The following is a 12,158-nucleotide window of genomic DNA, read 5'->3' on the forward strand; positions in this document are numbered from 1 at the left end:
ACGCTTCAAATCAACATTTAAAACAACAAAAAAATATAAATCTTGATAAAAAGTAGTCTTTGAGAATCCCTTAATATACATTTAAATCCACAACCTAAGAAAAGTAAGGAATTATGTATAAAAGCAACTAGGGAATTCAAAAGCCTCTATAGATTCCTATACAGGCTAGTATAGGAATCTAGTGGTTACACCATGAAATTACATAGTTTTCATTCTTTGCTCTCACCAGGAGGTGCTAATCTGCCTTCAAAAATGGATTTTAAATGCCTAGTCTCTATTTTAATCTGAGATACTGCATTAATTGAAAAATAATTGTAAAAATTTGAGATTTTTTTAATACTATTTTCAATGGGACAAATTTATAATAATTATTGCATAAATATTAATTATTACCATAAAATTATCTCAAAATACAAAATAAAAATAAAAATATTATTGAACAAAAATATATTAGATTGAGTTTACTGAAGAAGAAAAAAACGTTACATTTTAGGTGTCCGGTCACTTTTGACCACGAAGACCATGAGTGTGATTCCAAATAAAGACCGCACAAGGGTTTTAATGCAACTCCCATTCATCAATGTAGCGACACCAATGAAGCACTGGTATTATGACAACAATTATTATTAGTCACCAATATTAGATTATAGGCCCATAAAATAGCATAGGTGAACCAATTAGACAAAAACAAAGGATTAATTTCAAACCAGGTTGGTAACATTATGAAGGTGAATAAGTGATTTTTTTTAAGAGCACATGCTGAAGATAGATACCTAGTAGGGCCATAAAGCAGATGCATATGGCAAAGAGGGAGCTGAAACTGAGGCCCACGTCATCTCGGTAGATGGCCAGCGTCACCTCACAGTGCCGGCCGCGGTAGCCCTCTGGACAGTGGCATGTGAATTTGGTGGGAGACTGTGCCACACAAGTGCCCCTGTGACATGGGCGGCTGGCACAGAGCGTGTACACACAGAATTTACCAGTGGAGTTTGCCTTGACCATGTGACCTGGGGGACACCTGCGATTGAAGGAGACAAAGAGAGAAAAGCATTAGTCAAATGGTAATATATGATGTAAAAAAAAAAATTGTGAGTAACTGATGACAACATAAATAACATAAATGATTCAGGTTTGGAAGTTAGTTGTTTCTTTAATTAATGGTAAAGTGTACATTTATTTCCAATACTTCCTCTGGTGGTAGTATTTGAAAAACCTGTTTAGAAACCATTTAAAACTAAAGATTATTTGGTGCTGCTAGTGGTGCAAAAATTAAAAGACACTGGTCAATATCCAATGGAAAATTCCTTGGTACAACTAAAAATGTCCACACAATGTTTGTAATTGCAAAACTACTCACAGTGAGCTGGTACATTTAAAAAACTGTGGGAATAAAATAAGCTTGAGATCACACGCTGAATTTTTCTTTGCCCAGGAGATCAGTGTAGAAACAGAACACTGAAGGAATTTAAAATTTGTCTGAATATGTGACTAAAAATCTTGACTTGCTCTCTGAAAATCTCAAGGGAAAACACACATGCACACAGTGCGAAAATCCAATGTGATCGGCACCGAGCGTGCTTATAAAACTATCGGCAAGTCAGAGGCAATTCCTGTAGAAAAACAACAACATACAATCATAGACACAATCAATACACAGCAGCTGCGCAGCTTTCACTGCCAGAGAGGACAGGGGATAGGTCCGGGGTGAAGAGCAGCCCACATATATCATACCTGCCTATCTGCCTTTGACTGAGGCGTGTTGACACGCAACCCCAGAGCCAAAGTGCATAAGGCTTGGCTAAGTGGAGCGCCCTACTGCGTGTGTCTTACATTGAGCAGATTAAAGCAAATTTTTATTAAAACTAACCTATTTACCTTGTTTCTTTTTTTGAACAGGATTAAGATGTGTGCATGTTTCATGTTTTTTTTTTTTTTCTCATTTAGTACGGCCCTTCAGAAGCTACAGAACACTTACATGTTTCCCATTAGACAATAAGTAAAATTTTGGGGGTGAAAACTTTCAAAAAGCCCCCCTCCCCCCATATTTTAATGAATTGTGCTTCCTTTTTGCACATCAGTGAATGTTTGAACCTTTGGTAACAGTTGCGTATGAGTTCCTCAGTTGTCGTCAGTGTGAAAAAAATGGATCTCAAAATCATACAGTCACTGCTGGAAAGGGTTCAAATATGCCAAAGATGCAGGACCTGGATGACTTTTTCTGAAGAACAGTGGGCAGTTAAACTGTTCAGGACAAACAGGGGACTCGAGGATACCCATTACAAAAAAAAAACAAAACAATGTAAACTTTTCAACATGGTCATTTTTATATTACTATTATTTTGTCTTATTGGCTATATGTACACATCTATTAGGTAAAATATCTTATTCAGGATGGTACAAAATAAAAAAAATAACATGCATTTTGTATGATCCCTATTATTTAGGTAAAATAATAAACATTCTGCAAGGTGTATGTAAACTTTTAACTGTGTGTATTTGTGTACCTGCATTCATGGATTCTCCACAGGTCCACGCAAGTAAAGGGGGGACTACATTGTTTTTTCCGGCAGGAGTCAGAGGAACAACCCAGAGACACACCTTGAGAACTGACCAACGATACCCCCTCTCTGGCCTGACCGTCCAGAGGAATAAACCGCCCATTGAGTCTCAGGTCCCGCATACAGCCTGTGCCAATAGGAAAAACAAAACAAAAGCCAACATGTTTCATGTTACAGTACAAATATAGCATAAAGTGTGAATCCTCCTCTTACACCTACATAACATACACTTGCTTCTTCACACACACACATAGATAAACTGAGCTCAACATGATCCACTCATATTCTGAGCTTTTAAGAAAAGTGCTTTTATATCCATTTAATAAACACACAAAGTGTGTGCCTCGGGCTAACCAGCGTGCCTGCACACAGGGAACTATTCCACCTCCTCTTCTCTTTCATGTCACATGTCATTGTCTCCCTTCCCTCCCGCAGTCAGTTTTTATGCTAGTTGTACTTCCCCTCTACACTGAAGGTGCATTTGAGGCTATCATGAATTAATCGTTCCTATTAATTTTTCAAAATTGCCAATACAATAGTGTGTAATCATGACAGATAGAGGAACTGCTGTATGAATTAGCTGATAAAGCTGTACAGTGTCATCTGCTTGATGTACACATGTGCTGGCTAAGTCTTTTCTCTGAAGTTAAATTGGATTAGTGGTAAAACGGCAGTCTACTTCACAGTGCTCTGATATAACTCAGTGATTGGATTTTTCTGGCCATGGGACGCAGCATTTTTGTTAGCTCAAAATGTCATCCTACAGTGTTTATTGGAGTTGTCCGCAGCTCACCATGCACACTTTGACATATTGACTCCATTTCACTTATTGTAACCAACTCATCTATTGCGAGAAGCTCTGGACAGACTGCTAATCAACTCTGAGACGCCAGCCAATGGGAATTAACAATCAGGGAGCTGTATTTGGTGCTGCTTTGAAAGTACAACTTTGTGTAGTGTGGTATGTTTTTCACGCCATGATGTTTATTAGCCAGTTCTATCAAATGTGCCAGGTTTGTTTTCTCTTAAAGGGGTCATATGATGCTGCTAAAAAGAACATTATTTTGTGTATTTGGTGTAATGAAATGTGTTTATGCGGTTTAAAGTTAAAAAACACATTATTTTCCACATACTGTACATTTCCTCTTCTCTTTCATGTCACATGTCATTGTCTCCCTTCCCTCCCGCAGTCAGTTTTTATGCTAGTTGTACTTCCCCTCTACACTGAAGGTGCATTTGAGGCTATCATGAATTAATCGTTCCTATTAATTTTTCAATATTGCCAATACAATAGTGTGTAATCATGACAGATAGAGGAACTGCTGTATGAATTAGCTGATAAAGCTGTACAGTGTCGTCTGCTTGATGTACACATGTGCTGGCTAAGTCTTTTCTCTGAAGTTAAATTGGATTAGTGGTAAAACGGCAGTCTACTTCACAGTGCTCTGATATAACTCAGTGATTGGATTTTTCTGGCCATGGGACGCAGCATTTTTGTTAGCTCAAAATGTCATCCTACAGTGTTTATTGGAGTTGTCCGCAGCTCACCATGCACACTTTGACATATTGACTCCATTTCACTTATTGTAACCAACTCATCTATTGCGAGAAGCTCTGGACAGACTGCTAATCAACTCTGAGACGCCAGCCAATGGGAATTAACAATCAGGGAGCTGTATTTGGTGCTGCTTTGAAAGTACAACTTTGTGTAGTGTGGTATGTTTTTCACGCCATGATGTTTATTAGCCAGTTCTATCAAATGTGCCAGGTTTGTTTTCTCTTAATGTAGACACAAGAGAACAAGGTAAAACATAAATTAGACAATGTGTTTGGATCTAGAATAGCATTTCATAACCTTTTTTTTTCAGCAATGTGTTTTTTTGAAACTCATACTTCATTTAGCATTAGCAGTAATGTTAGGAAAGAGGCTAAAAACAGTTGCACAAGCAGGTGAAGACAGTCTCAACAACCAGTTTCTTCTCACGTTAATGAGACACCTGAGCTTGTTTGTCATTAGCAAGTTATGATAGGTCTGGAGGCAATTGTGCATCTGCTGTTGTATTGTTTTGAAGAAAACAGACGAAAAAGAGGTTATTTGTCATTCATTATTTAAATTTTCTCACAGCCCTGATGCTTTTATTGTATATTACTTAGAATTTTTCTTTTGAATGGCAGTGAATAGTACAACATGGATTGGAAATACGATTTCCAGAGATCTGCATCATGTGTCACTGGAGAGTTGAGCTTCAGGAGCACACCTGTACCTTACCTTGGAAGCTCTTGTTGTGTCCTGAGGGGAACGAGTTGCCCAGCATCACCACAGCGGGATCAATAACAATCTCCCGACTGCGACCCGGCGATCCCGTGACCTCTCGCCGTCCTCCCCCGCCATCCAGACGCAGGGTCAACTCATTGTCATGCCGATCTAAGTGAATGTCATGCCACTCTCCATTGTCTAAACGATAAGAGGGCACTGTCAAGTTGAAGTCCCCATCACCGAGGTTGAAGAAGACACTTAACAGACCCTGATAGATCTGAGAAAGTGGGACAGAAAAAAAAGAGAGAGAATGGTTTCAGTTAATAAACTCATTTAGAATTTTGTAAATTATCTGAGGAATAACAGTGCCGGAGACAAAGAAAAATTGTGAAATTATGAAAATAGTGGTATTGAAGTATAGAGAGGGGCTCGGTATGGGATGAGATAGACCCAACGGGGACTTAAGACATCAGACTGGGGCAGGATCTGATAAAACGACAGAGCACTAACAGAATTAAACATATCAGCCCTTTAATTGGAGACAGTGGGAGCAGGGAATTCAATATGGTGTCAGTGAGGTTTGCCACTATATTCTTATGTTGCCTCACTGACTCTCTAGTGGTCAGCTGTGAGACTTTCTTTTACTCTCACTTTCCCTTTGTGAGCTCTTCTTAAACCGATTGCTTCTTATAAATCAAATGTTTCTAAGGAAAGCGGTATTAAAGAGGGTTTGTAGGATAAAAAGTGTGTAATATCAAAGTACGATATAAAAGCCTGCAGTTTCATGCTTTGAATCATCCAATATCCAACAAGCCCATCACTGTAATGTCTTATTTTTAACAGTCTAATAACAATAATTCAACTGGGGTTTTACTTACAAGCATATAGCCATAGCGCCACACCTGGAGAAAAAAATGCCAGGTTTGACAATGAAGTGTGTTTTTATTTGTGAGAAAGAGCAGCTGACTGATCTCCTGAAGAAAGCCCCAACCTTCATTTTGATTTCAGAATCTTTCTGCTTGTGTCCCAGAGAGCATAATTTGCCAGCCTCCATTGTGGATCCTGGCTTTGTGGTGATGTAAAAAGCAGGTCTAATCAATGATGCAAAAGGCAGTGAGGCTCTCACATTTCAACAACAACTGTAAACAGTTTACACAAACACGGTTGACCTCTGTGAACTTGGCACCTTCCTCCTCTCCCACAACCTACTCAGTTTCACCTGCGGTACAGCTCATGAGAATAATCTCAAACCGGAATAAAGGTAAATTATGTGAAAAATAATGCGTTTTTTAACAAACGAAGCATTAACACATGTTAGACTGCACCCCATAAACACAATCAAGCCTATATAAAAAAACAGTCAACCACCCCTTTAATATCTGAGCAATTCATGCAACAGGACACATCTGATGACTTAGAAAGACCTGTGAGCCAACTGTCCCAATATTTATGCTCATACCAGATAGCGGGATGAAAATCTAAAAGTGCTGATCTTCTTAGATGGTAAAACAAGTATGTGTTGAAACACCCAATAATAAAATGTTACATTCTGTAGTTTTGTCTCAGATTCATCTTTTAATCATATTTACAGATTTATTGACTCCTCAGCAAACAGATCAATTTTGTTTTTACTGTCCCAATACTTATAGAGGGCACTGTATGTATATTTATGAGGTAACCTTATTTTAAAAGTGTTAATTCTATGCCTGGGAAAGTCATGTAAATGAACTCATTTTTAAAATTCTAATGGCATTTTTTTTTTTTGCAAAAAAATATACATTTTCCAGTTATGCCAAGTTCTGGCTCAATATTTTATCAGGTAGAAATTGTAAGTAAAAATATATATTTAAAAATCCAGTAAATCATGTTATCCAGTAAATCATAAACAAAAGTCATGTAAATCAATTGGCTGGAGTGGTAATCTTGCAGAGCATTCACAACTCCTGGAATGGTTAACTTTATTTTAGTTGGAGTCAAAAAGATTGAGAACCACCGTTTTAGAGGTCTATATTTTGGTTTTTCTGCTTATTCTCAAAATGGAAAGATAGTCTCAAATACGGTATTCAAATGTTTTCTGTGAGCTGTCTATCATCAAAACCTTCAAAATACTAAAAACACCACTACATAATGACCACATTGCAACTGAATGATGTTACCTGAATATGATTTAACATTTGGCTCTGTATTATGCATCTCACCAAGTTTAAATTTCTTCTGTATATTTTAAAAGCAGCATCTATCTGGGCTGCTCATAGGGTTGTTTTCCAATGTCATGGTTAATATTACCAGATAAAACCAACTCAATACACCCGTCAGTAAGCTCTAAACAAGTTCTGAGTGAGAATTCCTTGAATTCAAAGAAAAAAACACAGACTACAGTACATTGATATTCCGCTGCCGCTAATGGACCTGTGGCTAAGTCTCTTGAGAAGAAATTAGATGATCAAACTATCATTTCCTCCTCATCCGCTGATGATAAGAACACCTTGCTGAAAATGTCTCAGTGAGATGATGCATCATAATCAGACACAACAGGCAATGCTAAATTGGTATTGGCACATCACATCAATTAGCATTATTGCTAAGGTAATTGAGAGGAGCACAGCAGGAGATTAAGTTTTAATCTTTCGCACATGGCACAAAGGCAGCATCAGTTCCTGCACCGCTGCGAAGCCTTGCAAGAATCACAATATAAGCAGGTAATGAAATCTGTAGCCTGCCACTTTAGGGGATATAAAATGTCTTCTAGCCTGTCTCACAGACATGTCTAATTCATGCCACAGATAAATCACCCACGATTTACATGGGAGAGATAGAGAGACAGAGGAAAAGGAGAGGAGCGAGAGGGAGAGGGAGAGGGAGAGAAACAAAGCAGCAATCAGCAATCCGACTGCATCATCTTAAAGCAGGTGTTGAGAGAAGAAAAAAAAAAAACTTGAAAAAATGAGACAGCCTTGGAGTGAGAGGGTAGATGGCATGCATTCTGCAAGTGTATCAGCCGAATCGGGATACGCATACTAATGTCTCGATGATTAAACACAAACTCGTTGCTCCATTCAAATTCTCACATTGCACCGCTGTTGCAACAACGTTCGCGGGGTCTGGCAGATGGGCTGCTATTACAGAGCACATCAAGAACAAATAATCTTTATATGCCGGCGGTCGACATTGCTCATTTGTTGTAAGGACATTTCATGGGCATAAATTTGTAGGGAAACAGAGGAGACATTTAAAACATTCATTACAAAAAATCACTTCGGAGGGTGTTGGCAGGGTGCTCAATATTTCTGGTATAATATCCAAGTTAATGTTAATTTATAAATATAATATTGTTCAAAGTTAATTCATCTTTTTTCATATTACATTAATGTTAATTTATACAACTTGAAATGTCAAAAAATGTATAAGCAGTGTGCGTTCAAAAGTTTGAGCTGTCAATTCATCAAAAGAAAGCACAACCATTTTCAACATTTTTGATGATAATAATAAAAAGAAAATGTTTCTTGAGCAACAAATCTGCACATTAGAACAGTTTCTGAAGGATCATGTGACACTGAAGACTGGAGTAATGGCTGTTGCTATATTAAAATAGAAAACTGTTTTTTATTGTATTAATCTATATTTGTATTAGATGTATTTTTAATCAAATAAATGCAGTCTTGGTGAGCTTGAGACTTAATTAAACAAAACAAAAATATGGTTATATGTACAATATAACAATAAGGTTTCAAATTGTTAACAATATGTGACCTGTGCTGGCAAAATGAGTCACAATGAGCAAATTTTCAAAAATGAGTTATTTTTATTTTCACATTCTCTATTAAAAGACATTCAAAATTATGTATGATTTGTTGGAATCGGACAAAGCTACACCTGTTTGATGTTGATGGAGTCAGCAAAGTAAATTTAGAGAAAACCTGATTTAAAGTTTTCTGAAGGTTCCAAGCAAAATCACCCAGCAACATTACATATTTTCCCCCACTTCTTTTCTAAATAATCATTACTAGATTAATAATCACAATATAGCAATTTTTTATTTTATCTTTGTTGTTATAAATAAGAACCAATGCAAAAAAAGAACAAATATAAGAAAGAAACAAGTGTAGCCTATAGTGTATTATTTTTTTCATTTCACATCTAGACATAAGCATTCGAATAAGAAAACACAAACACTAAAATGTAAAATTCACTTAAGTGTGTTCATTACAAATAAATAATTAAAACTACAAAAGCACTTCAATCAAGAGCAGCGAGTTATTCCCTCTTTTCTTTTATGGTTTGATTAACATTAATGTGACAGACAACCAATATTAATATGTAGTGTAATGCACGGATCTAATATAATGTTACACATCCGATGTTTTCCTCCAACAGTTCCCCAAATATTCACTTAAGACATAACAGTTTATGTTTGCGTGAACACTTAAATACCGTAATTCTGTGTATATGTGTATATTTATTGGGATAGAGCGCTGGCGGAATGCTCCTCTAAGAAAATGTACAAATAAAGATACTTTTAAATGTTTAACTACTATTTGGAGAATTGGGATTGCTTGACGAGGGCTTAATGAACACATTTTTGTGAAAACCTCAAATTCGACATGTTTCACTTTTTTTGGCCTGTAGCTCAAAATTAGACTGTGCGCATTCTGACTCATTTTGCCAGCACGGGTCACATATTTAATATGCATCATGGACTAACAGTAATAATACATTAGAAATATTCATTTCAACACACTTTACTATTAAAAGGTTTGGGGATTGGTAAGGTTTTTGTACTGTTTGTTTTTTAAAGCAGAATATGAGAATATTTGGAAAAGAACAGTTATTTTAAAAAAGAACATGATAATAATACACCTTCAGCAGAAAGAAATCCTTGATAATGCATTTGCTATATTCAAGGGAAGTGAAAAGCATGAGAGAGAAAAAGAGAGACGTTTCAAGAGCACTAACCTCCAGTTTGAGATATTCATTCTGTTCTTTAGACAGCAGGCTGAGGATAGAGCTGCTATGTTTGCGTGTCCGGACCAGGACCTGAACCTGCGTGTGTCTGGCCGGGAGCGTGAAGGCCAGCTGAAAGTGTATGTGACTCCTTCCATCAAAAGAATACTCCGGGACCTCTGTGAAACACAAATGTGTTCTTCAGATGCAGTCCTTAAAAAAGGATGCATAAACAGTGAAAAACGCCCTGGGAGAATATTACAGGATGTTCCAGTCGTGTTACATAAAGAAGCTCTACAAATTCACAACACTTCTGAATGCGATTTGTGCCAAGATTCGGTGTGTGTGAAAATCCTGCCTGGGTGCTAACACTATCCCTCCTACACAGAGCAATTCAAAGCTATTTGCTGCCCCACTGAAAAGCCTTCACACACGCACACACCCGCGCACGCACGCATGCGCGCACACACACACACACACACACACACACACACAGTTTTCACATCCATTCAGTCATTCACTTTAGCAATGACTTCTTATCTGCTTTATCTTTGATGACTCATTTCCACATTCCACTTGTGGAAACAGACATGGCTTGAAAACTCTGGGACAACTGCTGAGTAATTACCCTTTTCACACTGATGCCCGCTGTACCCAGGTATGCACTGACAGCTGAAGGAACCCCACTCTCCGTGGCAGCGCCCCCGGGTCCCGCAGGAAGGAAAACCCATGTTCACACAGCTATTGTCCGTCATCAGACATCCCGGAGCACTGCCAGAGGAATCAGCTGGTGAACCGAGGTCATAAAACTGAGAGAGAATCAAAGTGAGGGTTACACACTAACAGAAGTAACAAAAATAGAGAATAAGCTAGTATAAATAAGGCAGAAAATAATGGTCAGGATAGGCCAAACTGGGAGGCCTTGAAAAGATAAGAGATGAAAAGAGAAAGAACGTTTTATCTTATTTGTGCATTCACTTTTAATCCAGCCTGCCATAATGAATATTGCTATGCTGTGCAGGCCACAGCCACTTAAAAGAGCTGGCCTGTAGTGCTCTGTATTAACAGAATGGGGAAACCTTGAGGCCTTAAATTCTCTTCACAACAGAAAAACCACGCACCACATTAGATCAATTTTTCCTTTCATCTGATGACTCCCATTTATTCATGCCCACTCTTCCTAATGACATGTTTTTGAAGTGGTTGCAGCATGAGTTTGACCCTGTGCGGGAACCGGTTGCACCTTGTACAGACAGATAGCACGGCTGATTTACCAGCACAGCTAAATAAGCAAAGGGGCTGCATTAATTCCACTGAACTGCTGTTTGTCACTATTATTTCACATTAGACAGGTTGGTTTATTGTCATTTATTTCCTAACAAAGGAAGAAGTCAAATACAGTGTCTCCTGAGCCACAGTTTGGAAACATTGAACCTCTAACACTTCCCACACGTGACCTGGCCATCAGACGACATTAATAACACAGAGAGAACAATAAATACAGACAATTTACAATAAAGCCACTGGTCAATAGTGAAATTCAGCAATATTATATTTCTGAATAATGACAGTTGTTGTTGTCGTTGATGTTTAAATATATTACAATAGAAAACAGGGTAACACTTTAGTATATTGAGGGACCAATCATCACTATTAACTAGCTGTTTATTAGCATTCCTATTATTAACATATTGGCTGTTTATTAGTACTTATAAAGCACATATTCTGCATGACCATATTCTACATCCCTAATCCTACCCAATACCTGAACTTAACAACTACCTTACTAACTATTAGTTTGTTAATAGCAAGAATTGGACCTTAAAATAAAGTGTGACTGAAAAGAGTTGTTTTAATTTGTAATCATATTTCACAATACTGTTTTTACTGCATTTTTGATTAAATGAAGGCAGATTTGATAAGCTTAAAGGAACACTCCACTATTTTTGAAAATAGGCTAATTTTCCAACTCCCCTAGAGTTAAACAGTTGAGTTTTACCATAATATCACAGAGCATCTGTGGCGCCCCAACGGTCAGACTAAGGGACAGGTGAAGAAGTAAAGGGTGAAGAAAGTCTATTTTGAAGCAGTGGCACCTATGATGTTGTAATAAGGAACATTTTGTAAAACTTTCATTGTGACCATTAGTATCATCGTTTGGTGAGAAATACAACTTGATTTTCTTGTACTAGTGTCACGCCCCTGGACTCTTTGTGTTGTGTTTTCCCTCCCCAGGTGTGATAACTTCCGTGTTTTCCCCTCCGTTTGTTTTACGTTTTTTCTCAGTGTTTTTCTTTCCGTTGTGTCCCCATGGATCCCTTCACTCGCCCCGAATTCCTCCTCCTCCTGCTGGAGCAGGGAGACAAAGCTCTCGAGGACCATACCAAACTGTTCCTGTTGGT

General features: G+C 37.8%; 1 protein-coding gene across 1 annotated transcript in view; it reads right to left on the reverse strand.

The window, feature by feature from the left end:
- LOC107712488 (neural-cadherin-like) overlaps positions 1-12,158 on the reverse strand; it is a gene marked incomplete at its 5' end in the record, with an annotated part of 181,396 nt that overhangs the window by 12,896 nt on the left and 156,342 nt on the right. Inside the window, 5 exons of the mRNA XM_016517756.1 lie at positions 774-1,018; positions 2,505-2,685; positions 4,828-5,092; positions 9,769-9,935; positions 10,385-10,565. Coding sequence (XP_016373242.1) covers positions 774-1,018; positions 2,505-2,685; positions 4,828-5,092; positions 9,769-9,935; positions 10,385-10,565 — 1,039 coding nt within the window. The remainder of the gene's footprint in view (positions 1-773; positions 1,019-2,504; positions 2,686-4,827; positions 5,093-9,768; positions 9,936-10,384; positions 10,566-12,158) is intronic.

The sequence above is a fragment of the Sinocyclocheilus rhinocerous genome, unplaced genomic scaffold, assembly GCF_001515625.1.
Source record: "Sinocyclocheilus rhinocerous isolate Xijiao unplaced genomic scaffold, SAMN03320098_v1.1 scaffold838, whole genome shotgun sequence".
Taxonomy (NCBI): Eukaryota; Metazoa; Chordata; class Actinopteri; order Cypriniformes; family Cyprinidae; genus Sinocyclocheilus; species Sinocyclocheilus rhinocerous.